Below are 23,761 nucleotides of genomic sequence, written 5' to 3'. Positions count from 1 at the left end.
TGGAGTTATCAAAGTAACCCATGACAGTAATGTTTATGCTGAGAGATGGGCTTAATATGATGGAATAAAAATCAGGTCTGATTTTATAGAAATGCTGTTGAATGCATTAGCTTTAAAATAAGTGAGGGATGTGCTTTTCTATCTCCAGTGCACCCAGGAGGCATTTCTGCTGCACACAAAGGTAACTGAATGTCATTTCTTCTTTTCAGGTTGGAAATGTGTCCAGACTCTAACATGGACCCACGGGCCCCACCCTTGGGATTTATGAGGAACAGGGAAAATGATCGGGAGAGAAGCAACAGACTGACTGAAAGAACTGGAACGAGCTCATATAGAATCAGCTAAACAATATTGTGGATGAACAAATAGAAGCTTAAACACCTCAGACAAAACTATTATAAAACGGCCCCAAAGCTAAAGAATAACAGCACGGAAACTGTGCAAACAGTTAGAAACATTAAAAATCCACCTGCTTATTGCTGCAAACCCAAAGATACAGAAGAATCCTTTTGGTCCTCCTTCATCACTTCCCTGCTCCTCCTCTGCCTCACCTCGTGCTCTCATCCTGGGTTTGCATTGAAAGTATCCCCACCTAATCCCTTATCTATGTAATGCTGAGCTTGCTAAACCTTTTTTATACTTTTTGTTTTATTGGTGACTCCAGAACTCGTGCAGCTGTTAGTGATCACAGCAAGTTTCCCAACCCCAGTTTTAGTTTCCACTCACCCTTTATTTACAGACAGACATCAGTAACATTGTCAGCTCTGTCTTGCCTGTTGATGGTCTTGTTTTCACATTTTGGGGTTAATCCTTTTAAATAAACTATAAAAACAATCCATGTGTCAGAGCCTCGTTTGTGCTGATTAGAGTCAAGTTTCTTTATTTGTCACATGCACAGTTATACAAATACAACACGCAGTGAAATCTATCCTGACACGCTCCTGCACTGTGAAGGGGACAGAAGAACATGATGTTATATACATTAAGTATAGCAAATATACTTTGATGTATATATTATATACACTGTAGGTGTTGGAGCTGTTATCGATGAAACACTGTCCTTCTCCCTGCCGTCTCTCTTCATGAGATCCTCCACCGATGGGCCAAAGTCGGCTGTCATTCCCAGAATGGTCCAGGTCTCTATCTTACAATGAAACACAGACCGATCTCTGCTTCCTCCTCTGCCTCCTTCATCCCCTCTGAGGATCCAGAAAAGGCTTCAAAGACTCTACTCCCTGTCAAAATGAGGGCTTAAAAAGTTTTCTCCCCCAATAAAGATTAAACCATAAGCTGGGAGGGCTGGGTTTGTTTGCACTCACTGGTCTGATCGAGCATCCCTGACGTTTCACACTGGTTACCAGTTCTTCAGAGGGAAAAACACTGGTGGGAACAGGAGAGAAACAAGGCACAAGCCCACACTCCCCACTCTGAATGGCACATCTTGCCTGCAGTTGGCCACACCGTTCCTCTACGTGGATTAGATGCATCTATGCAGTGAGTAACACACCAGTTTCTCTGAGGGCATTTTGACCTTCCCCTCTGATTTTGCTCTCATTAAAATGTCACACAAACTGGGATTTTTCCCCTGAGAGCTTTAAAATGTAAAATCTATGCTGCAGAACGTGTGAGGCAGATGGTAACTTGTTCTGTGCAAGAAAAATACCCTCTGCTCAGCTTTCTGTTATGGCCTCTATCACTTCAAAAATACTGTGGTATCTAAGACATGAAGTTTTAAGTGGCTACTCTCATATTGGAGTTTAATTGACCAATGATGTGTATTTAAAATCTGTGTGAACTCTTTAAAAGTGTCTTCCACATGCACCCACTCACCATAGTTCCTGGTGGAGAACAGCTGCTCTAGTGCGTTTTGCTCCCTGTAGTCGTATGAATGGCAAACTACACTCACTGGCAGCAGCATGGGCACACTGAAGCTTTCTTCTGACATTTTCGCTCTCTAGTGTCATCACCATAGTCAGAATAAATAGCATTGGAGATAACGGGCACCCCTGATGAGTGATCAATAGTTAGACGTCTGTCTAATTCCTGCTTTGTGTCTTCTGTTTGTGTCGGGAACTGAAGTTCAGATGGATCGACTGATACATTCCTCTCACTCTGCATTTCCTTCATTCTCCATACCAAGAGTTTTCTCGCTTTCCCTCCTTGGTCATACTAAAACTGCCACATTAGACTTTTTGCTGACGCATCAGAAGAGAATTTATTATATTCAGTTCTCAAACGTAACAATTCACTTTGATGAGCTCGATGTTAAGTTGTTTTGTGGAGCGGAAAACAAACTCCCGATCTTGGAGGTTCAGGAATCAGATAAGGACACCTGTGTTGGTTTGGCTTTCGAGGTGTTAGGGTGCAACTGCTGATCCTCGGCGCCGTCCCAGAGACCAAACAGACGCAGCTTCTTGCTTCGGACGTGGTTCTCCAGGTCGTCAGTCTGATTTTCAGCTTCCTCATCACAGAAACACATGAACATTAGACCGGGGAGTGAAAGCAGTATTTCAACCTTTAAGCTGAACTAACGTTTTACCCTCCTCTTCATCGTCTCGTCTCCCTGCTGTCAGAGACACGACACCCAAATGAACCTCTAAGAGATGATGTCATCAGTGACCAATCAAGAACGAGAATAGATGACTGACACGTGCTACAATAAGTCTTAGTTTCCCTGTCACTGTATTTTAGGAGTGTGAAGCTATAACGTATTCCAGGAAAAGCTGGCAAATGATTGTTTGGTGTTGGAGTGTTGGAGACAGTATCTGTGTGCAGTGTGATGCTGAGGAGCATCAGGACATTCACAGTGCTGACAGTGAAGTAGCTGCTCGCCCTGAAGTAGACGATGAGCAGCAAAGTTTGCAGCCAGCTGAGGAACAATATCTAAACAATCTGCAGCCTGTGATCTGAACACAGCACATAATGATCGTGTGTCACAAAGCTTTGCTGAATAAAAGTGTCGTCACCTTTGTTTTCTTGCAGATTATCATCGTACACGTGAGCTCTGCTGATCTCTCCACCTTCTTCTACTTCTTGACACCTTTAAGTGACATCATCCAGGTGTGTTTGTGCTGATGCCTACAGGTGTGTGTGTGTGTGCAGGTAATACCCTGGAAGAGGTGAACATGATGAATGTTTCAGGCTGCTGTGATGTAACCTGTTCTTTTTTTTTTTTTTTTTTTGTCCCGTTTGGATCTTTAGCCATCAGAATTGTTGTCTTGAGGCCAAGAAAGATGCCAAGCGGATTTATTTTACCAAGTGGATCATCATGGCCTTGCCATATTGGTCCATTTGATTGACCTTTATTATAATTATGAATTAATTTTACTTTCAGTTGCTACAAACGGGACAGACATGACTGTGGGATAGGACAGGGGGAAAGAATGAAAGAAAGAGAGGGAGAGAAAGAAAGAAAACCAAAGGGGAGAAGAGACGGTGAGAAGGGGGGAAGAGAGAAAAAAAAAAAACAACAAAAAAAACTCCTGGGTCACCTGTATGGAGAAAAAAACAGAAGAGAAAGCAAACAACAAAGAGCAACATAATAAAAACAGCACCATCACAATAAATTAGCTAGCAGTAGATATCAGTAGATACTAAATAATAAACGATATTGTGCAGCACGCAAGATAGACAGCGCACAATGTGCTTTGAGACAGCAGCCAAGAAAGGTGTAGTCCGCGTCTGTGAATACCCATGTGTACACCTGTGTGCATACCTGTGTGGATCAGCATGCTTGCATTCCAAAGGTTTCTCCATGTAATGATCTGCTAGGGAGTGTGGGGAGCCACAGCCCTGTCCTCTATGGTATCAAGCAGGTATGGAGGAGATCCAGGCCCCAGATGTCCAGAGGTCCCAGAGTACAAGGACCCGAGGAGGACCACCTAAAGGGGCCAGAGGGGGTTGCAGTGGCGTGCCCGCGGGGTCTGCCGGCAGCCAGCTGTGCCAGAGAGGACCGAGCTTCAGGCCCAGAGGCCAGATACCTGAGGGCACCCCACCCCCTGGAAGGGGCCCAGCCGGGCCACAGGCGCCAGGCCCCACCAATCGGCCACCAGGAGTGATCCGGTACATACATGAGCGCCCAGCCCCAGTCGACACAGACGAACAGGCGCACGCGGACACAAACGTGCATTCCCATCCCCATGTACACAACCAAATACTCGGCACTCACCCAACGTGTAGACAGACACAAATAGACACTGCACAGACAGTCGCACTCCCCAAATATACTCTATATCACAGGTCCAGATACCCCTGCCCCCAGAGGGGGAAGCTGCACCTAGACCCAGGAGATGTAACCCTTCTCTCTGGGGTGGAGGTTGGACTAGTTTCTAAATGACAAAGAGCTCAGTGGACTTTGCATCCATCAAATCCTGTTAGATGTTTGTTTTTCCTTCACAGCTTTGTGATGAAGGCTGAAGAACAGAGATATGAACTATTGCCAACATGAATCCTGATGCATGACGTGGGCACAGACCCACCAAAGCAACACTCAGCTCACCTCATTCCAGGTGCTTGTCTGCTGGAGACCATGAGCCTTGTTAGTCACACATCAGCACCGTGGTAGGAAACAGCCTCCATCATTTCATTAGATCTGAATTTGGACTGTTTCCCTCTGGATGAACCAAGTCTGTCAAATCTATTGATCCAACACAAACAAACACATTGGCTCACAGTCAGATTGGCTTTGTATGGATGGTGTAACAGGGGGCTGGGAAAGGATGCTGAAAGCTGAATATAACACAGAACAATAACAGGACATATAATAATGTAGAAACATGATCTTCAACAGGCACACTTCTGTTATTCATGATCACAAACACAAAGAACTTGTGCAGCCCCGATATCAGCCCTAATATATGAGTGTGTTTGCCCAAAGACTGAAACAGCATCAACATGACAGCTGTAAGAAATCTTCTCTCAGCCTTGTTTGGCAGAAGATCCCTGCAACAAAGATTGTAGCTGAAAGATGACGTGTGTAAAGTTTGCTCTGTGGGAGGGTCGAGGCTGTTTTTAGACCTTTGATAGTTTCCAATCCAGTTCTGACAGACAGAAATAAAAACAACATCATTAAGATCAGATCATGGAGCTGTTTGCTGCCTTGTTTCTATCTTCACATTACAAGACTTTAATACAATAAAGATGCTGACATGTATCTGTAGCAACAACATCATTGAATCTATAACAACTGGAGCCAAACCAGTAGCTCTGCTGGGATCACCGGTGAGCCAACACTTCCTTGTTGGATGCAGATTTCAGGGCTTCCTTTTGCTCCTCCGTTATAACTGTTCTCTCTTCTCAACACATGATGACACAAAGGAATCAGCAGTGACAAAGATGATGCTGAAGAGAAGCACACACTTCACACATATAACAGACCAGTGCAGTTACACACACCTCTGCTTGACATTAGGCCTCAAACAAAGACACAAAACACTAACTTGACTCTAAACAGAAGAAACGAGCAGCTGTTTCTGTTCTGAGCTTATTTATATTTGACACACATGCTTCTCTTTGTGCAAACACACATCGCACTATAAGGGTAACCTCGCACACAATGATTGGACAGCACAGCTGATGATGCTGGGAGATCCTATACGAAGTGTCCCGAATTCGAAAATGTGGCACAAAAACAAACCAATGGAGGCCCAGTAGAGTGCAATCAGATGAAGAGTTTATTAAGAACACACGCGTGGGAAGAAGCGCACAGCATCACATCAGCAGACTTATTCACCCAAAAATACACCAACAATGGCTTTTATAACGTCAGGGTTTGATTACCTCGAGTCTGTTGAAAAGGTGGAACGAGAAAACAGCTGAAGTATTAAAAACTGCTTCACTGTCTAAAAATATATGAACTGAACTGAATTTGATTCTTTTAAAATCCTCTAAATGTTTCTTTCAGCTGTAAAAACTGTATTGATACTACATTACAGTTACAGAGTATTACTTTAGTTATATTAGTTATATCAGTACATACGTATTTAATTATGATGAACACATTAAAGTCTGAGCTGGATTTAATTCATTTAAAGTTAATGTCAGCCTGTAGTTTTCTATGTGAGTCCATGTGAGGATTTTAAAAGGAGATTATTTGATTTGAACCAAGTTCATGTTGATTTTCAGACTTTAATAATTTTGTTGATAATTTCGCTGATAAAAAGTGATTTTATTATTTTAATAATTGCTGAATCTGCTCAATAAAAACTTGGTGAAATGATATCAAGTTACTGATGTTTCTGACAAAGTCACACAGTCAGAAACATCAGTGAGACCTGACATTCATTCAAAAACAAAGTGCTCTTATTGTGAAAATCTGCCTCCTTCCCCCTCCCACCTGTGCTGCATCAGGTGGAACCCCGCCTCCTTCCAGGAAGCAGCTCACCTGTGTGTCCGTGTTTAGTATCTAGGTGTGGAGTGGAGCTTGTTGTTGGTGTGAAGAAACTGTAAGTTTGCTTTGTTTCCTCCTTTAACAGTTTGTCTTTAGGAACTTTACTGTTTGTTCAGCTCGTGTTTGATTTCTTCACACAACAAACTGTGTGTGTTTGTATTTCCGGTCTCTCTATTAAAGTCAGTGTGTAATGTTTTTCAACAAGGCCGAGTGTCTCTGCCATTTTCTGGCCTTGTGTGATCAGAGTCCGGGAATCAGACTAAACACACTGAATGTGGCCTGAGCTCCACCGGAGAGCCGCTGAGCTCCGGATGTTTTTATTTACACGGACAGCAGGAGACAGAGAGCGGACTTTGTAAATGAATACTTAGTATAGATGTGATGCTACATGTGTGATGTGATGTGATGATACAGGTTCAACATGTCAGTCTTAAAAATACTGCGTCACAAACTGTTGGCTCCTCTCCAACAGGAAGAAGTGTTACAAAACACACAAAACTGAAACTCAACTTAGAACTAGAACAGCTAGATCTAAAAAAAGTTAAAGTAGAAATAAAAACTGCACACACAAACTAAAACTAAATTATTGAGAATGATCAATGAAATGATTTTGGAAAACTGATTAACATTTTACAGGAAATGGCCTGTTAGTGTTGTTAGTTTGGCTAAAAAAAAAAGACTGAGTCACTGCTTTCAAAAGGTTCAGTTTTTATCATAAAATCTACATTAATCTACGTCAGTCCAGCCTCTGACACCCTAAATATATAATAAATAAAAAAATCAAAAATAAACTGAAACAAGAAAACTCACCGTGGAAACTAACTGAAACTAAACAGAATTAAAAACACAAAGTGAAAAAGAAATGGAAATAAAAACTAATTAAAAATTACAAAACTACAACAACCTTGCTGTCTGTGGATATGTTTCGGGTGGAGGTTTCAGCCACCACAGATGTCTTCCTTCATTTGTCTGTAAGTCAGTGAGATCATTTAAAGATGGTTACATATCTGCCACAGTGTTAATTTAAAGTTCTCACCCTTTGTATTCAGAGGCAGCAGGTGGAGGGACAGCAGAGGACTTTGTTTTTTAAAACAAATTTGATTCAGCAGGTCGGCCTCTGTTAAAAATATCACGAACTGTCTGCTCAGACTGTTCACACTGAAACAAAGATGGAGGATAAAACATGCTTTACATTTCTCAGACTGAACAAAAGTTACTGTATTAAATTTAAAACACTGTTAATAAATCGGAACATTTAAAGATGCTTCAGTCACGGTTTTTATATCAATAGTAAGTCAGATGTTGAGCTGAAAAAACATCTGACTTACTTAAAAAGTTTTGCTTTTTTCCTGGTGAGGAAAAAAGTTTGAAAAAAATCAGTTTTAAGTTTTATATATACATATTTGATTTGTACGGGACTCATATTTTAATACTTAAGTAAACCTTTTGTCTTCTGTCTGTACAAAATACCAGATATTAAAGTGCAGATGTTACAGATGTTTATATCTATATTTTATTGTGAAACAGAACAAATGAACAGTTTAGCACAAACAAACGTTAACATGTAGATATTGTACTAAACTGCAGTGAATATGAAATCAAACTTTGACTTTTAGAAGATTAAACTTTATAGTGACGTGTAGGAGAGGAACAGATGAACACTAACTTTGACATTTGAATACAAACGAGTGATTCTGAGGATTTTTGTTTTCTAATATATTTGCTTGTTCTTCATAAACAGTAAAAGAAAAATCAGATCAGTGGATCTATTTTACTGTTTTAATGGCAGAATGGACAGAAGTTTTATATCTCTGTGTTTATTTTTGAGGGGATCACTGTATATCAGTACTGTTATAGTTTAATATTATTTCTGTACAACTGCTTGAGCAAAAAAGCTTAAAGTTTGAAACCAGGACTTTAACTTTGATCAGAGTTTCCATAGTGAGTTAAAAATATTTGCACAGCAGCTCCGAGAACTTTTATCAAACTTTTTCTTTGAATCCTCTAAATTTCATTCATGGTTGTTGTACTGTTCATAGGTCTCAACAAAGTTTGTTTCAAAAGAAAAAGACTGACACAGACACGTCATCCGTCTGTGTTCATGTCACATGAAACTTAGTGGAAAATTCCTTCTTATGCTGCATTCAGGAGCACCAGTAAAACCTCGGTTCTCCAGAGATTAGAAACACTTTGGGTCACTGTGAATGGCGGCCATGAAAACGAGATTCTTGTATCAGAACCAAGAAATGTTGATTTTTCAGGGAACATTACTGATAATTAAGAATTTAGAGAAAGACACAAACATATTTAATTATTTCAGTAAAAGCTGAACCTGCTCAGTGGAAAAACAGAAATGAGACAAGATTAAATCTGACATCACGAAGTTAAACAGTCAGAAACTCTTCTGAAAATCTGCCTCCTCCCCCCTGTGCTGAACTTCAGGTGGAGTCCTGCCTCCTTCCAGGACGGCTGTAAGTTTGCTTTGTTTCCTCCTATAACAGTTTGCCTTTAGGAACTTTAGGGGCTTTTTTTCTCCTCATGAACATGATGTGAGACGGAGGACAGAGCTGCTTGTGTTCTGCTTTTTTGGGTTTCCCTTATTAAGCTGCTCCCTTTATGTTCTCAGTTCTTCTGTATCTAATGTCAGCATGTGAGTCATCTTCAAACACAAGCTGAACATGTTTTCATGGTAGCATCGGTAGGATTCATGGAAAAAGCACTGATTCAGGTCACTAACCAGGTTCAGGGGAATGACTGGAGTATTTCCCAAACAGAGACATCCTGCTGGAATCTTTGTTCTCTTGTAGACTCTGATATTTGTGTTCTTAAAAAGTTTTGATGAAATGGGGAAAAAAATGTTTCCAATAACAAAAGAGAAAATCTGTTTGGTTCATCTTTCTTTCTTTCTTTCTTTCTTTCTTTCTTTCTTTCTTTCTTTCTTTCTTTCTTTCTTTCTTTCTTTCTTTCTTTCTTTCTTTCTTTCTTTCTTTCATTCATTCATTCATACACACACCTCTAGGTTAGATTTATTTCTCTGAACCTCCACAGCTGCAGGTGGAGGAGATGGTGTCTCCATCAGCAGATTCAGTGGAAAGGCTGGACTTAGAGGAGACTTCAAAAGGCTTCCAGACAGGATGAACTGGGCTAAATGAAAGAGAGGATAGAAAGGATTGTTTGGAACTTTAAATCATATAAAATCATTCCTGTAGTACCAGAATAAAAACATTTTAACATTTGAATGTCACAGCATATCCGAGTGAAGAATAAGTCAGTGTCTTTAGCATGTATAAAACAGCCTCAATTCACCAAAGACATCTTGCTTAACTATAGCTGAGAGCCAATAAGCAGATTTTTAGCACCCAGATCTAAAAATGTCTAAGAACAGTTGGTTCATGGACCCTTGGTCTGAGGAACAGAATATAACAGGGAGTCCAACACACTACTTAATCTAGTGAGTAATTAAGTAATGTACTGCATTACTTTTAAGATAAGCAAGAAGAAGAGCCCAAACAGAGCAAATCAGCATATGAACTTTACCCTGACTCAGTCTGAGCAGTCAAACGGCTTTTTTTTTTTTTTTTTTTGGAATAACACATAAAGGTGTGAAACACAAACACACACACACACACACACACACACACACACACACACACACACACACAAACACACACACACACACAGTTAAATCCAGTCTGAAGTGAAACTAAAAGTTCAGTTTGTACATAGACAGTAAAAAAAACTGCATTTACAGTATTTCACAGAATTGAGTACACCCCTCACATTTTTTTCTTTCCATGGGGATACACTGTGGATATGACACTTTGATACAATGTAAAGTCATTGTACAGCTTGTATAACAGTGTAAAATTGCTGTCACCTTAAAATATGCCAACATACAGCCATTAATGACAAACCCGCAGGCAAGAGAAGTGTGTACACCTCTAAGTGAAAATGTCCAAACTGTCAGTATTTTGTGTGGCCACCATTATTTTCCAACACTGCCTTAACTCTGTTGGGCATGGAGTTCACTAGAGCTTCACAGAGTTCCACTGGAAGTCGCTTCCACTCCTCTATGATAACATCTTGGAGCTGGTGGATGTTAGAGACTTGCATTCCTCCAACTTCCATTTGAGGATTCCCCACAGATGCTCAATAGGGTTTAGGTCATGCTTGGCCAATCAAGTATCTTTACACTCAGTTTATTTAGCATGGCACTGGTCTTTATGGAGGTGTGTTTGGGCTGTTATAATGTTGGAAAACTGTCCTGTGGGCCAGTTTCTGAATGGAGGGGATCCTGTTCTGATTCAGTACGTCACAGTACATATTGCCATTCATGGTTACCTCAGTTAATTGTACCTCCTCAGTGCCAGCAGCACTCATGCAGCCCCAAACAATGACATCCCACCACTATGCTTGACTGTAGGCAAGAGACACTTGTCTTGGTACTCCTCACCCGGTTGCCGCTACACATCCCTGACACCATCTGAACCAAATAAGTTTATCTTGGTCTCACCAGACCAGGTAATTCATGTCCTTAGTCTGCTTGTCCTCAGCAAACTGTTTGTGGGCTTTCTTGTGCATTATCTTTAGAGGAGGCTTCCTTGTGGGACAACAGCCATGTGATGCAGTGTGTGGCATATGGTAACAAGTCCTTTTTAATAGTCGTGTTTGACTTTATGCCTTTCTGTATAGTTCCTGGGATGTTTAGAACTCAGCCGTGGTTCAGGGGTTTGGGAAGCTCATCTGTAACCGGAAGATTGCCGGTTCGATCCCCAGCTCTCTCTGTGCTGGTCGTTGTGTCCTTGGGTAAGACACTTTACCCTACCTACCGCCTACTGGTGTTGGCCAGAGGGGCCGATGGTGCAATATGGAAGCCTCGCTTCTGTCAGTCTGCCCCAGGGCAGCTGTGGCTACAACTGCAGCTGCCTCCACCGTGACAGTGAATGAATAGTGGAATTGTAAAGTGCTTTGGGTGCCTAGAAAAGCGCTATATAAATCCAATACATTATTATTTACATTTTTTCTGCAGTATATAAAAATTGGTGTATTTCAAAATTAAAACTATGAAGACACTCAAAATAAATTTCCTGTGGTGGGAAACTATTTTGTGCAACATTTTTGTATTTACAGTTTAGAGGGATAAGCCTCTTAAATTTCTCTAACTAGAAATGTATGTAAAAACAACAAAAACAAATTTCAATTTTTTTGTACTTTATTGCACTTTTTTGCAATTTATGTAATTACTATGCACTTAATGCATACATATTATTAAAATTTGGGCTATAATGGTTGTATTGATGTATAGCAACTCGGAATGTTCCCAAAAATGCACTACAGCATGTAAAAAAAATAATATAAGCTCTGGCGGACTTGGTTCTATGGTAGGTCTTAAAGGGTTAAACTGCTGTATGGTCTTGGCCACTGTGCTGCAGCTCTGTTTTAGGGTAATGGCAATATTCTCATAAACTAGGCCATCTTTATGTAGAGTAACAAGTCTCTGTTTTGGCCTGTATTTGTATAGCACTTTACTAGTCCCTAAGGACCCCAAAGCGCTTCACACATCCAGTCATCCACCCATTCACGCACACATTCACACACTGGTGATGGCAAGCTACGTTGTAGCCACTGCCACCCTGGGGCGCACTGACAGAGGAAACATTCCACAACGTCCACAACAACACAAATACAGCATCCAGCTGACACTGAGATGAAGCAGGAAAGACGCAGCTGATATTTGGACAGCACACATGATGGAAAGCAGGGTTTCAGTTGATGTGCACATGAATGATTTGTGTTTCCTCTGCAGGTGAAGGTAGAAAGTGTGTGTGAGCTGATGTGAATCATGTGACCTGGTTTCTAGGTTACATGACGGGTCAGAGGTCAGCGACTGTAACTCAGTGACTTCTGTTAATGTGAACTCACTGAGTGTTTGTGGTTTACCTCTCAGACTGACTGAAGATGATGATGGAGGAAGAGGAGGACAGAGCAGAGTCTGCAGGATCCAGCTGTCCGTCTGTGAGGAGTGATGAGTCCAAAGATCTATCTCCATACTTCAGTGGTGAACCTGGAGCAACGAGGTCAGAGAGCTGAACTCACTGAGTAACAGAAATAATTCTGCACTGACATTATAATCAGTGTTGACTCTGGTTGATTGTCTGACTGTGTTTGTGAGCTGAGAGGAAATGAAAATGAGTTTGTAACAAAAATCAGTTTTGTCCAGTTTTCCTGTAAAAAGCTGAACTCTAATCTAAGAGGATGTTACTGACAGGAAACAGCTGCATCATCTGCAGTCTGTGTGATCACAGCTGCTTCAATCATGTTTGTGTCTGCAGAGGTCAGAGGTCACAGTCTGCAGGGTCCAGCTGTCCGTCTGTGAGGAGTGATGAGTCCAAAGATCTATCTCCATACTTCAGTGGTGAACCTGGAGCAACGAGGTCAGAGAGCTGTGATGACTCCTTTACATGTTTGTGTTTCCTGGATAAATATGACCTGAAACATCCTCAGATTGTTACAAAGATTCATTAAAAAGAAAACAATGAAAGAAAAAGATCCAAATGTTCGACTTGGTCATTTGCTGTTTGAGGACAGTGATGCTCATATCTGTGGGGAAAGTGTGACCTGAGTGGGTTCATGTTTGTCTTTAAAGAACAGAGCTGCTCTGATTCTCTTTGTGTCTGATCTGTTAAACAGTCTGAGAGGTCACACAGAGACCCAGCAGCTAAAGCCTGGATCATACTGGCTGCTGTTACTCCATCAGGACAACACTGAACCACAGTGGTGTGGATGTAGTGGATAAATCCCACCATACTGATGCTCAGATTTAATCACAGGGAACAAAACCAGATGTTACCTTCAGTTTGTGACCTTTGGAGTGGACGATGCAGATTTCAATAGAGAATAAGTGTTGTTGTTTTTCAGCTGTGAAAAAAGAATCAAATTTTCTGAACTCAAGAATTTATGATGCTGAAAAAAACATGGTAACTATAACACAACAGTAATGGAGACCAGGGGTTCCATTACCTTGTTAGCATTGATTAGTGATTAATTGATGGATTGGGAATTTAAAATAGTATAATAAAGAAAAACACATTAGTTCTTATGAATTCTTTATTAGGTTTATTTGACATACAATTAAAATGACAGCTTGTAAAGGTGAAGAGACAGTGGGATTGGCCATCCTACCTGTGTCAGAGAAGCGCCACAGTTAGAGCTGCTTGCAGTTAATCATTTGTCAATAACTTAAATATATGTGAAATGAGAACTTATAAAGGTACTCACCTGTCCTGGTTGCTTCTTGCAGGATGTGGAGCAAAAGAGTGAAAGCAGCTCAATCACCTGTTTAAGAGCTCTTGGAGCAGACCAGTGTGCCAGGTTAGGGAGTATGGATAAAGAGGGTTTTAATTTATATAGTAATGGGTGAAGCTTATGTTATTGGTTTGTTTATAGTACGTGTTAGAAATATGTTTGTGATGTGCTTTAATTTTATTGTATGTTTGTTTGTGTGGAGGGTTATGTTTTCATTTTGATTAGTTAACCCCCATACTTGGGCTATTCCAGATGCTCATCTGAAAAGGTAGAGTATAAAAGGAAGCCATTTTGTTTAGTTGTGGGTTAGTGTTTTGTACTGTTATCATGTTCCTTCTTTAATAAAGTGCCAATCCATGGATGTCTTTTACTCCAGTCTCGCGTCATATTATTGGACAGAACCTATGATTGCCGGCCAAAACTGACAACAACATTTCCACTGTATTCATAGAATGAATGTAAAACTGTCAGACATTCATTAAATATGCAAAAATGTCTACAGAAACATCAGAGGGTCAGATGTGAAGCACTCGGTGATTTTGATCAAATGACTCATCAGTTATTGATCTGTACTACACTGATCTACCACGTTAGTAAAGCTGGTGTTCTGGTGGTGGAGGGAGACCTCGGATCATGTTCTGGTTTTGGAGCAGTGATCTGCTGATGGTTCAGTTTAATGAGCCTCTTTAAAATTATCCCTGACATCACCACTGAAAGGACGTCCATAAAAACAGACTGAAAATTACTGATATGTTCACAATCTGAGAATTTAAAACTTGACAAACTTGATTCAGATGAAGTTACTTGAGCAGAAACTACTGAATCTTTATCCTGTCCTTGACCTAATTCTTCATCATTCTTCCACAGAGTGGAGCAGCAGAGCTCAAAGGTTCCCAGTGGTCAGTCTGCCCATCAAACACACCTGGACTCCATATTTATGGTCTGTACATGTACAACAACTACTTTTTACATCTATTCTGTTCACAGTCATCTCCATGCTAATCTTTATAGACCAGTGGATTGTCAGTGTGTCCAACATGGATCTGATGTTTGGCTCCATGATTTCAGTCTGATTGGTTCATTCATAAAGTGTTCTGTTCCAGCTGCTGGAGGACAACATCATCACTTTTGTGAAGAACGAGCTGAAGAAGATCCAGAAGATTCTGAGTCCAGATTACCCAGAATGCTTAGAGAGTCAGAGGAGCAGCAGCAGAGAGGCATTTGTGAAGATCACAGTGGACTTCCTGAGGAGAATGAAGCAGGAGGAGCTGGCTGACCGTAAGAGGATTTCAAAAAGGATTTAAGCTGCTGGATGAATGAATATTTTCCAAGATGGAAGCAGCATGGTTTAAAGATTCATTCTTTTTGGAATTTAGTCTTTATTTCCACTTTCAAATTTTGTTCTACATATTTCTTCTCATTCAGAACTTCAAGCTGCAGTTTGTCATCATAAGCTTAAGTCTAAGCTGAAGAAGAAGTTCGAGTGTGTGTTTGAGGGCATCGCTAAAGCAGGAAACCCAACCCTTCTGAATCAGATCTACACAGAGCTCTACATCACAGAGGGAGGGACTGCAGAGGTCAATGATGAACATGAGGTCAGACAGATTGAAACAGCATCCAGGAAACCAGACAGACCAGAAACAACCATCAGACAAGAAGACATCTTTAAAGGCTCACCTGGAAGAGATGAACCAATCAGAACAGTGCTGACAAAGGGAGTGGCTGGCATTGGGAAAACAGTCTTAACACAGAAATACACCCTGGACTGGGCTGAAGACAAAGCCAACCAGGACATCCAGTTCATATTTCCATTCACTTTCAGAGAGCTGAATGTGCTGAAAGAGGAAGAGTTCAGCTTGGTGGGACTTGTTCATCACTTCTTTACTGAAACCAAAGAAGCAGGAATCTGCAGCTTTGAAGACTTCCAGGTTGTGTTCATCTTTGATGGTCTGGATGAGTGTCGACTTCCTCTGGACTTCCACAAAACTACAATCCTAACTGACCCTAGAAAGTCCACCTCAGTGGATGTGCTGCTGATAAACCTCATCAGGGGGAAACTGCTTCCCTCTGCTTGCCTCTGGATAACAACACGACCTGCAGCAGCCAATCAGATCCCTCCTGACTTTGTTGGCATGGTGACAGAGGTCAGAGGGTTCACTGACCCACAGAAGGAGGAGTACTTCAGGAAAAGATTCAGAGATAAGGAGCAGGCCAGCAGGATCATCTCCAACATCAAGACATCACGAAGCCTCCACATCATGTGCCACATCCCAGTCTTCTGCTGGATCACTGCTACAGTTCTGGAGGATGTGCTGGAAACCAGAGAGGGAGGACAGCTGCCCAAGACCCTGACTGAGATGTACATCCACTTCCTGGTAGTTCAGGCCAAAGTGAAGAAGGTCAAGTATGATGGAGGAGCTGAGACAGATCCACACTGGAGTCCAGAGAGCAGGAAGATGATGGAGTCTCTGGGAAAACTGGCTTTTGATCAGCTGCAGAAAGGAAACCTGATCTTCTATGAATCAGACCTGACAGAGTGTGGCATCGATATCAGAGCAGCCTCAGTGTACTCAGGAGTGTTCACACAGATCTTTAAAGAGGAGAGAGGACTGTACCAGGATAAGGTGTTCTGCTTCATCCATCTGAGTGTTCAGGAGTTTCTGGCTGCTCTTCATGTCCATCTGACCTTCATCAACTCTGGACTCAATCTGATGGAAGACAAACAAACAGCCTCCTGGTGGTCAACATTAATTAGCAAACCAAACCTACAGTTTCTCCACCAGAGTGCTGTGGATAAGGCCTTACAGAGTCCAAATGGACACCTGGACTTGTTCCTCCGCTTCCTCCTGGGTATTTCACTGCATACCAATCAGACTCTACTACGAGGTCTGATGTCACAGACAGGAAGTAGCTCACAGACCAATCAGAAAACAGCCCAGTACATCAAGGAGAAGCTCAGTGAGAATATGTCTGCAGAGAAAAGCATCAATCTGTTCCACTGTCTGAATGAACTGAATGATCATTCTCTAGTGGAGGAGATCCAACAGTCCCTGAGATCAGGAAGCCTCTCCACAGATAAACTGTCTCCTGCTCAGTGGTCAGCTCTGGTCTTCATCTTACTGTCATCAGAAAAAGATCTGGATGTGTTTGACCTGCAGAAATACTCTGCTTCAGAGGAGGCTCTTCTGAGGCTGCTGCCAGTGGTCAAAGCCTCCAACAAAGCTCTGTAAGTAAATATGTGATCAGTCTTTTTATTTATAACATAAACTGTGTAATGTATATTTTACTTAATGTTTGATAGCAGCAGTGAATGTCAGAGTGTGTTAAACATTTCTAGGTTTTAGCTTTTATCAAAGTCATATCCAGATTCATCCTGTAAGTAAACTTTATTCATGCAGCAGCTTTCACAGGTCACAAACCACAAAGTGCTTTACAATAGAAACAGGCAATAAAAAAAAAACAGATGATAAAAACATAAAACGGCAAACATCATACAGCCTAAAACTAGTTAAAAGCCACTCTGAATAAGTGAGTCTGAATAAATGAGTTAGTGGGACCAGTAACAGCCTTTGACTGGAAGATCTCAGGCTGTGAGAAGAGCTGTAGGGTTCTAGAAGGTCAGAAATATAGACTGGTACTTGACCAAACAAGGCTCTAAAAGTAAGGACCAAAATTCTAAATGAATTCTATTAGGGCTGTGTGATGTAACAAAAATCCCGATATAAGATATTATATCGATATTCATTGCAGCAATTTTACATTTTCAGTAAATTCTGTGAGTCTTGGGCAACTCGATTTGCATGAACTGTTTCCAGGTGGGCGTTGTGTACTTGGACACAAGTGTTTTGACTGATGTATGAAGTTATACATTTTCAGATGGAAGTTGTAACGGCCGCCATTTTCTTTGTAAGTATTTATTACACAGCATGCTGCGAGGAAAAGCCCGTTCTAAAGTTTGAATCTAAGGGGTTTTTTTGTAGCACCTGACGGCTCTTTTTTAGCTTCTCATCCGTAAATACTTCATGTTTTTATTTTAGGCCATTTGTTTGATGCATATTCTGAAATTTGATGTTTGAGAACAATGTATATCATTTCAGTTTATTTTGAAAAGTCTCAACAGGATCTCCAGCTGTATTGTGAACGGTTTATGTGGAAAATAAAACAAGCGGATGGTGGAGCCATATACTGGTTTTACCGTCATTGTTGCTAACGACAAGACTTAAGACTTAAAAATCTTTATTAAGTGTGCCTATGCCAAGAGGCACACTTATTACTATTCTTCAGATTTATTATTCTTCATATTATTAAGTGTGCCTATGCCAAGGGGCACACTTATTACTATTTGTCAGATTTATTATTCTTATTATTAAGTGTGCCTATGCCAAGACATTTATTATTAAGTGTGCCTATGCCAGATTTATTATTTGAGTTCCTGTTTCTCTTTATTCTTTATTATTGTGTGGATGCCTGAATAGGCTGAATAGTTTCTCTTTATTGTGTGGATGCTTTAAGCATCCACACTATTGAGTTCCTCTTGGGACTTCCGTACACTTTTTGGCACTTAACTACTTCCACAATTTTCAGCCGATTTTCAACGTTCAAATTTTAAACTATTCTGCTATTTTTGCTAATGTGTGCTATGTCATGCGTTGTTATGGTTGCTATGCACTTGGCTTCCAGTGTGCCACTGAAAGGTTTTGCAGTCTTCTCTTCATGTCCGAACAACTTCTTGCTACTTGCTCAATTTTCACTCAACTTCCACAAATTATATATCAAAACGTAGGTATTTTTGCTGGCTTTCCGAAAATGTCACTATCATTGTTGTGGGATTAATAGAATTTTGGCAAATCTCCTCAGACCAACACAAAGTCTCAAAACTCTCCATAGAAAGTCAATGGAGAGCTTGTTCAAAATCACCGCTTGATTTCTGTAATGAGAGGCACATTCGAATCGTCATATCTCCTTAATGAAGCAAAGTTAAGACATAAGGCTTGTCCCAGTATATCTTCAGACACTCCTGACACTCACAATTCAAGAATTTCTTTCTCAACTCTTACCGTTCTGAAATGAGCTGGACTTGTTTGAGGGTAGGAAATTCATCCTTCGCTCAGATTTCTTCAGCTTTCAAACTCTGGAAATGAACCACTTTTTTCTCTCGTCATATCTTTTTAATGGATTTCCACAGAGACCTGAAAATTTCCATGATTGTTCACCAGAGCCTGCTGTCTCTTACGGTGAAAGAATGATATTGATACTCCAAATAGATTTAGAGTTAGAAAGCGTTGTTTGAGGGCAAGTCAAGGCAGTTTTTGCTTTGCTCTACTCAGTTATGGTGCATTAGAAGTCAAATATCTTTAATAATTCATATTTTAATTCTGAATTGTCAACACTGGAAGATTCCCCCATCTCTTCTGAACAAAACGGTGTAAGAATGACCGTTCTGGCCAATACAGTTAGGAAATTATGGTCATTTTTTTGAGGGGAATCCTCACTATGAGAAATAGACTACAAAAATCCTGTCTGTCTGTGCTGCGTGTGTGCACCTGTTTTGGCGGGAAAAAGTACGTTTTTTGGACCTTAACTACTCGCTCAGTTTTACCCTCTTTAGGGTTGACTGGCATAGACCCTCCGTTTGTCTCTCTCTCTGTGCATTTGTGTATACATATTTGATTTTGTGTGTATCTGTTGGCTGTTCCTTCTTGTTTTTTAAATTTATTTTTATTTCTTTATTTTTTTTTTCACAGGTGAACAACAATTACTTTTGAGGGAACTTAACCATGTTCCGTTTTTTTTTTCAGCTTGTCATCTTACTTTTCCAGTATTTTAACTTAAGTTATTACTATTCTGCTCAATCATAGTATTTGTTCTAAATCATTATTATTATGCTATATTGCAGTATTTCTGGTAAATCATACTATTTCTAATATATTATATTTTTCTTTCTAAATATAGCATTTCTGCTATATAATTGTATTTCTGCTATGTTATAATATTTGTGCTAAACCAGAGTATTTGTGCTGAAACATAGTATTTCTGTCAAATTATAGTATTTGTGCTAAAACGTAGTATTAATTTAAAATTACAATATTCATACTTCATCACAGTGTCTCCTGTAAATCACAGTATTTCTGCTATGTTGTACTATTTTTCTAAATCATAGTGTTTCTGTAATGTTCAAGTATTTTTGGCTAATTATATTCTTTCTGTTATCTTATACTATTTCTCCTAAATTCTTGTATTTTTGAGAAGTTATCATGTTTCTGGTAAGTTACAATATTTCTGCTAAGTTCTGCTATGCTATTGTATTTCTGCCAAGTATTATGTTTCCTCTAAGATATTGCAGTTCTGCTAAGTTTTTCCATTTTAGCAAAGTTCCTTTGCTTCTGCAAAGTTTTTACAATTTCTGCAACCTTTTCAGCTTTTTCAGCTAGTTTTTGCAGACAGCTTCAGCTTTAAAGAATCCACAAAGCATTTTCGCAGGAAATCCAAATTTTTCTAGTTGTGTGGATGCTTTAAGCATCCACACTATTGAGTTCCTTCTTGGTGTTTCCGTACACTTTTCGCCGTGGATCTACTTCCACAATTTTTGTGCTATTTTCACCGTTCAAATTTTATACTATTCTGCTATTTCTGCTAATGACGGCTATGTCTTTTGGTATTTTTCACTATTATACTTTTTAAAATATTAAGCTTTTTTCCTTTAATTTGAAATGAATGGGAAACTTCTGCAATTCTGCTAAAATTTTCTTGTTTTTGAAACGTAACTACTTCCTCATATTTTCACATAAAGCAACCATACAAACTTTAAAATGTTCTCAAATTATTGGGCTATTCAGGTATAAATCAGCTTTTTCAAATCTTTTACCGTTTTACTTTTATGCCTCTTAAAGTTTTGAGTTGCAAAATTGTGATTTTTCACAAAATACATGCGTCGTTATGGTTGCTATGCAGTTGGTTCTAAGTGAGCCACTGTACCTTTGACAATTTTCTCTTCATGTCTGAACAACTTCTTGCTACTTGCTCAATTTTCACTCAAGTTCCACAAACTATACATCAAAACGTAGGTATTTCTGCTGGCTTTCAGGAAATGTCACTATCATTGTTGTGGGATTCATAGAATTTTGGCAAATCTCCTCAGACCAACACAAAGACGGAAAACTCTCCATAGAACGTCAATGGAGAGTTTGTTCAAAGTCACCGCTGGATTTCTGTAATGAGAGGCATATTCGAATCGTCATATCTCCTTAACGAAGTGAAGTTAAGACATATGGCTTGTCCCGGTATATCTTCAGACACTCCTGACGCTCACAATTCAAGAATTTCTTTCTCACCTATTACCGTTCTGAAATGAGTTGGACTTGTTTGAAGGTAGGAAATTCGTCCTTCGCTCAGATTTCTTCAGATTTCAAACTCTGGAAATGAACCACTTTTTTCTCTCGTCATAACTTTTTGTTGGATTTCCACAGAGACCTGAAAATTTCCATGACTGTTCACCAAAGCCTGCTGTCTCTTACGGTGAAAGAATGATATCGATGCTCCAAATAGATTTAAAGTTACAAAGCGTTGTTTGAGGGCAAGTCAAGGCAGTTTTTGCTTCGCTCTACTCAGTTATGGTGCATTACAAGTCAAATATCTTTAATAATTCATATTTTAATGATAAATTGTTAACACTTTAAGATTCCCCCATCTCTTCTGAACAAAACGGTGTAAGAATGACCGTTCTAGCCCCTACGGTTAGGAAATTATGGTCATTTGTTTGAGGGGAGTCGTCACTATGAGAAATAGACTGCAAAAATCCTGTGTCTCTCTGTGCGTGCACCTGTTTTGGCGGGAAAAAGTGCACAGGCTCTCTGATTGGTGGATTCAAATTCAGCAGCTCCCAGGCTGACCTAGAAACTTACACACACACACACACACAGGGAGAGAAAAGTGTGTGTGTGTGTGTGTGTGTGTGTGTGTGTGTGTGTGTGTGTGTGTGTGTGTAACAGAGAGAGAGAGAGAGAGAAAGCCTTTTATAATGGGATGATCTCATTGTAAGATTCAAATTCAATATATTTAGACTGGTTGATTGAATTGGATCTTGTGTGTGTCTCTCTCTGTGCATGTGTGTTTCCATATGTGTCCATATTTGTGATTTGTCATATTACAGTATTTTTGCTTTTTTAAGGATTTTTATAGGATATTTATGTTGCTTAATATAGTATTTCTGCTTTTTATAGGATTTGTGCTTAATATAGTATTTCTGATTTTTATAGGTTTATATATTTTTTTGCCGATTTTTTTCATTTAACAAGTATATTTGAGGGACCCTTAGCATGTTCAGCATTTTTTCAGCTGTCCATTTGCTTTTCCAATTTTTCTGTTTAAGTTATTACTATTGTGCTAAATCATACTATTTCTACTATTTTATAAGATTTGTGCTAAATATAGTATTTCTGATTAATTACAATTTTTCTACCAAATCATAGTACAGTATTTTTGCTTTTTATAGGATTTTTATAGGATATTTATATTGCTTAATATAGTATTTCTGCTTTTTATAGGATTTGTGCTTAATATAGTATTTCTGCTAAATTATAGTATTTCTTCTTTTTATAGTATTTGTGCTAAAACATAGTACTTCTACTAAATGTAGTATTTATGCTTAATCATACTATTTCTATATATTTCTGCCAGGTCCCCAGCCAGCCAATCATATCTGAGGTCTGCCGTTTCTTTCCTCGTCATATCTCAGCGACGGATGTACAGAGAGCAATGAAAATCGCAGTCAAAGTACACCAAAGTCCGCTGGTTCACCCAGTACAAGAATTATGCTTCTAGTCGACCTAGTTTTTGAGTTACACAACGTTTTGTAACTCCAAAAAACTGCGTTTTTCGCCTCTCACCGCGATCTAATTCTGACTGCTCATCACCCTGATTTTCAGGCACCCGCCCCCTACAGAAATTCTGCTCATTCAACTCTTTTCAGCAGAAATTCTGCTGATTGAACTCTTTTTAGCAAAATTTTCATTTTTTTCTGCTGTTTTTTTAAAAAACCTCTTTTCAGCAGAAATTCTGCTGATTAAACACTTTTCAGCAGAATTTCTGCTTATTGAACTCTTTTCAGCAGTAACTCTGCTGATTAACCTCTTTTCAGCAGAAATTCTGCTCATTCACCTCTTTTCAGCAGAAATTCTGCTCATTCAACTCTTGTCAGCAAAATTTTCAGTTTTTTCTGCTGTTTTCAGAAAAAAACTTTTCAGCAAAATTCTGCTGATTGAACTCTTTAAAGCAGTTTTCACCTCTTTTCTGACAAAATTCTGCTTATTCACCTCTACTGAAACATTTTCAGCCTTTTCACCTCTTATCAGCACAATTCTCAGCCGCTTCTGCTCATTTTAGCACAATTGTCAGTATCTCCACCCCCTCTTTGTGAGAATGAGTTTGGCTCAGTGAGCTAAATAGCCGCCCTTAGATCAGGAGGGCCGGGTTTGAATCCTGCTTAGGGCAACATTTATTTATTTTTTTTTTTCTTCAACTTTTTCAGCTTTTTTCAGCAGACATCTTCAGCGTTAAGGCATCCACATAGCGTTTTCGCAGGAAATGCAAATTTTTCTAGTTTCAGTTAACAGTTAAACTTTTTTAACTCTCTTCTACACAAATTTCAGCTTTTTCACCCCTTTTCATTAGAATTTTAAGTTTTTTCACCACTTTTCAGCACAAATACTAGCTTTTTCAGCTGTTTTCAACAAAAACCTCTTTTCAGCAGAAATTCTGCTGATTAAACACTTTTCAGCAGAAATTCTGCTGATTGAACTCTTTTCAGCAGAAATTCTGCTGATTCACCTCTTTTCTGCAAAGTTTTCAGCCTTTTCACCTCTTATCAGCACAATTCTGAGCTGTTTCTGCTCATTTCAGAAAAATTGTCAGTCTCTCCACCTCTTCTTGGCAACATTTTTTTTTTTGTTTGTTTCAGCTTTTTTCAGCAGACATCTTCAGCGTTAAGGCATCCACACAGCATTTTTGCAGGAAATGCAAATTTTTCTAGTTAAGTGTGCCTATGCCAAAAGGCACACTTATTACTATTGC

General features: G+C 39.6%; 1 protein-coding gene across 1 annotated transcript in view; it reads left to right on the top strand.

Annotated features, from left to right (window-relative positions):
• Window positions 1-6,354: 6,354 nt before the first annotated feature.
• Window positions 6,355-23,761, top strand: part of LOC309703211 (protein NLRC3-like) — a 70,710-nt gene continuing 53,303 nt past the window's right edge. The window contains exons 1-6 of the mRNA XM_082527923.1: window positions 6,355-6,443; window positions 12,336-12,465; window positions 12,721-12,822; window positions 14,561-14,633; window positions 14,797-14,971; window positions 15,119-16,919. Coding sequence (XP_082384049.1) covers window positions 12,347-12,465; window positions 12,721-12,822; window positions 14,561-14,633; window positions 14,797-14,971; window positions 15,119-16,919 — 2,270 coding nt within the window. The 5' untranslated portion in view covers window positions 6,355-6,443; window positions 12,336-12,346. The remainder of the gene's footprint in view (window positions 6,444-12,335; window positions 12,466-12,720; window positions 12,823-14,560; window positions 14,634-14,796; window positions 14,972-15,118; window positions 16,920-23,761) is intronic.

Source organism: Aulonocara stuartgranti (genome assembly GCF_965226115.1).
Source record: "Aulonocara stuartgranti genome assembly, chromosome: 3".
Classification (NCBI taxonomy): domain Eukaryota; kingdom Metazoa; phylum Chordata; class Actinopteri; order Cichliformes; family Cichlidae; genus Aulonocara; species Aulonocara stuartgranti.
This window is presented reverse-complemented; position numbering and strand designations above follow the sequence as displayed.